The sequence below is a fragment of the Arachis ipaensis genome, chromosome B10, assembly GCF_000816755.2.
Source record: "Arachis ipaensis cultivar K30076 chromosome B10, Araip1.1, whole genome shotgun sequence".
NCBI classification, from domain to species: Eukaryota; Viridiplantae; Streptophyta; class Magnoliopsida; order Fabales; family Fabaceae; genus Arachis; species Arachis ipaensis.
This window is the reverse complement of record NC_029794.2, coordinates 8,629,594-8,631,549: the sequence shown is the minus strand read 5'-3', so window position 1 is coordinate 8,631,549 and position 1,956 is coordinate 8,629,594. Positions and strand designations below refer to the sequence as shown.

The following is a 1,956-nucleotide window of genomic DNA, read 5'->3' as shown; positions in this document are numbered from 1 at the left end:
CCCCCCCCCTCCCCCTCCTTTTCTTTTTTTTTTTCCTCCTTCTCTTTTCTCTTTCTTTGCATTCTTATTATAGTCTTGCAATGGATAAAAACATAGCCACTATCTCTAAAATAATAACAGAGTGTCGGACACTAGCCATCGAATGTAGATTTGCAGATTATAGATGCCTCTTCAAAAGTATTATTTTCTTCCTAAAGTTTAATATAATTCTTTTCTTTCCCTTCATCATGTTGCATCTTCTAATATTTATATAAGGTTAAACATTACATTTTTTTTCTTAATCCAGTTATTTTCCATGTATGAAGATACCAATAATAGATAAACTATATAATGAGAGGAAACAAAGGCATCCAACATATGCAGACTACTGGTCCAGCACTTTGGATCCCCTGCATTATGCTGGGGGAACTAGTTCACCAGAAGTGGGGTCCTTTCTTAACATCTTCAAAGCATATAAACAGAAAGCTAGCTTAAAGAAAGCCAAGAATATTTTGAAAGCTAAGTGATAGGGCACACCGAGAAAGAGAGAACATATATATTCTTTTTGACTCAACTTCCACATTCCAAAGTTGCTATTAAGTCAATGAAGGAAGATCACAAAATGATAATGAAGCTCAATGCTTGATTTGAAATTTCGAATTCCTTCCCAATTTTGGGGCATAACAAGGAATCAGGACAGTATTCATGGCCCAGAAACAGATTAATTAGCAACAAAAATATAAGTGACAAGTCTGGAATTTGTTTGAAGCATCTCTACTTTTACATAGTGCATCAAGTTCATGTTTTCTCATTTTCTTGCTCAGATTATATATGCTTAATAGTGGTAAGAGATTAAGCTGGATTTCGTAGTAAATTGTGTGCATATTTCCCTTGACTGTGAACTCATTTTAGTATACCTTCTAATTTGGAGAGTGTTGCTGAATCTATTTCTCTGCATAACTAGTGTTTAAATTATCGGCCTGCTCTATAGCCATGCAAAACCTTCTTTGGACCAGTAGAGGCAACTCATGACTAGTGCTTAAATGATCTCTCTATCTCTTTCTCTCTCTCATGGTGCTTGTCTTGCATTCAAAATAATGAAGCTAAATAGAAGTGTTTTTTAGGAAATGGGTTGTAGACCGTAAATCTTAATTACCTCAGTAAGGAAAAGTGAAAATACAAGGATTTCATAACCTTCTTGTCAGTACATGTAGCAAGAAACAATTACATCTAGAAATTCTTCTAAATGAAAGAACATTGCTTTGATTCTAACAGAGGGCCTTCATCCATGACTAGTCTAGAGCTCAACATAGGGAAAGGAAGATGGAATGTTGTTTGGAGAAGGAAGATGTTAAGGGAAATCAATGATATCACAGATGTACCGAAATTCCTTTAGTCTGCACCACCTGTAATAGAAGCAATATATGTATCATGGAACTGAGAGTGAGAGTTTATCTTAAGATACATTTGGATAATGCTTTTTGTCTAGAACACTAAACTCTTCTCACCAAAATTCCTTGGCATTTTGCACTTAAAGCATTCTGTCCTGCTAGCATAATTATGCACTCCACAGCCAATTCTGTTGCAATAGGATAAAGAAAATAAAGATGAGATACTGTACCTTGGTAAAAAGAAAAAATCATCTAAGAATTTTCGATTCTTGTTTGCATGGTCTTTATTAACTATCTCAGCGATTTATATATCAATGTGCAAGTGCTGAGTAAAGAAAATAGATTCTGCCTTCAGTACAAGACAATGCTGCATTGTAGCTTTTTTGTGTATATCAGTTTACTTCTTATTCAATCACATTGTTCAGCTTTTATGATAGTAGGACATTTATGTGTTATATAGTAGGTCATTTAAGTTGAAAGTTGCAACTGAATGCAGCTTCTTTATTAAATTATTTCACATTAACACCAACAGAAGAGATACTATTTTCAATACTCCAAATATATATAAAGATAATGTGAACTGACC

The 1,956-nt window shown here is 34.1% G+C and overlaps 1 protein-coding gene across 1 annotated transcript in view; it reads right to left on the bottom strand.

Annotated features, from left to right (window-relative positions):
- LOC107620068 (uncharacterized RNA-binding protein C17H9.04c) overlaps positions 1,372-1,956 on the bottom strand; it is a 1,680-nt gene continuing 1,095 nt past the window's right edge. Inside the window, exons 3-4 of the mRNA XM_016322290.2 lie at positions 1,488-1,674; positions 1,372-1,385 (exon numbers count right to left, since the gene is read on the bottom strand). Of these exons, the coding sequence (XP_016177776.2) occupies positions 1,372-1,385; positions 1,488-1,674 (201 nt within the window). The remainder of the gene's footprint in view (positions 1,386-1,487; positions 1,675-1,956) is intronic.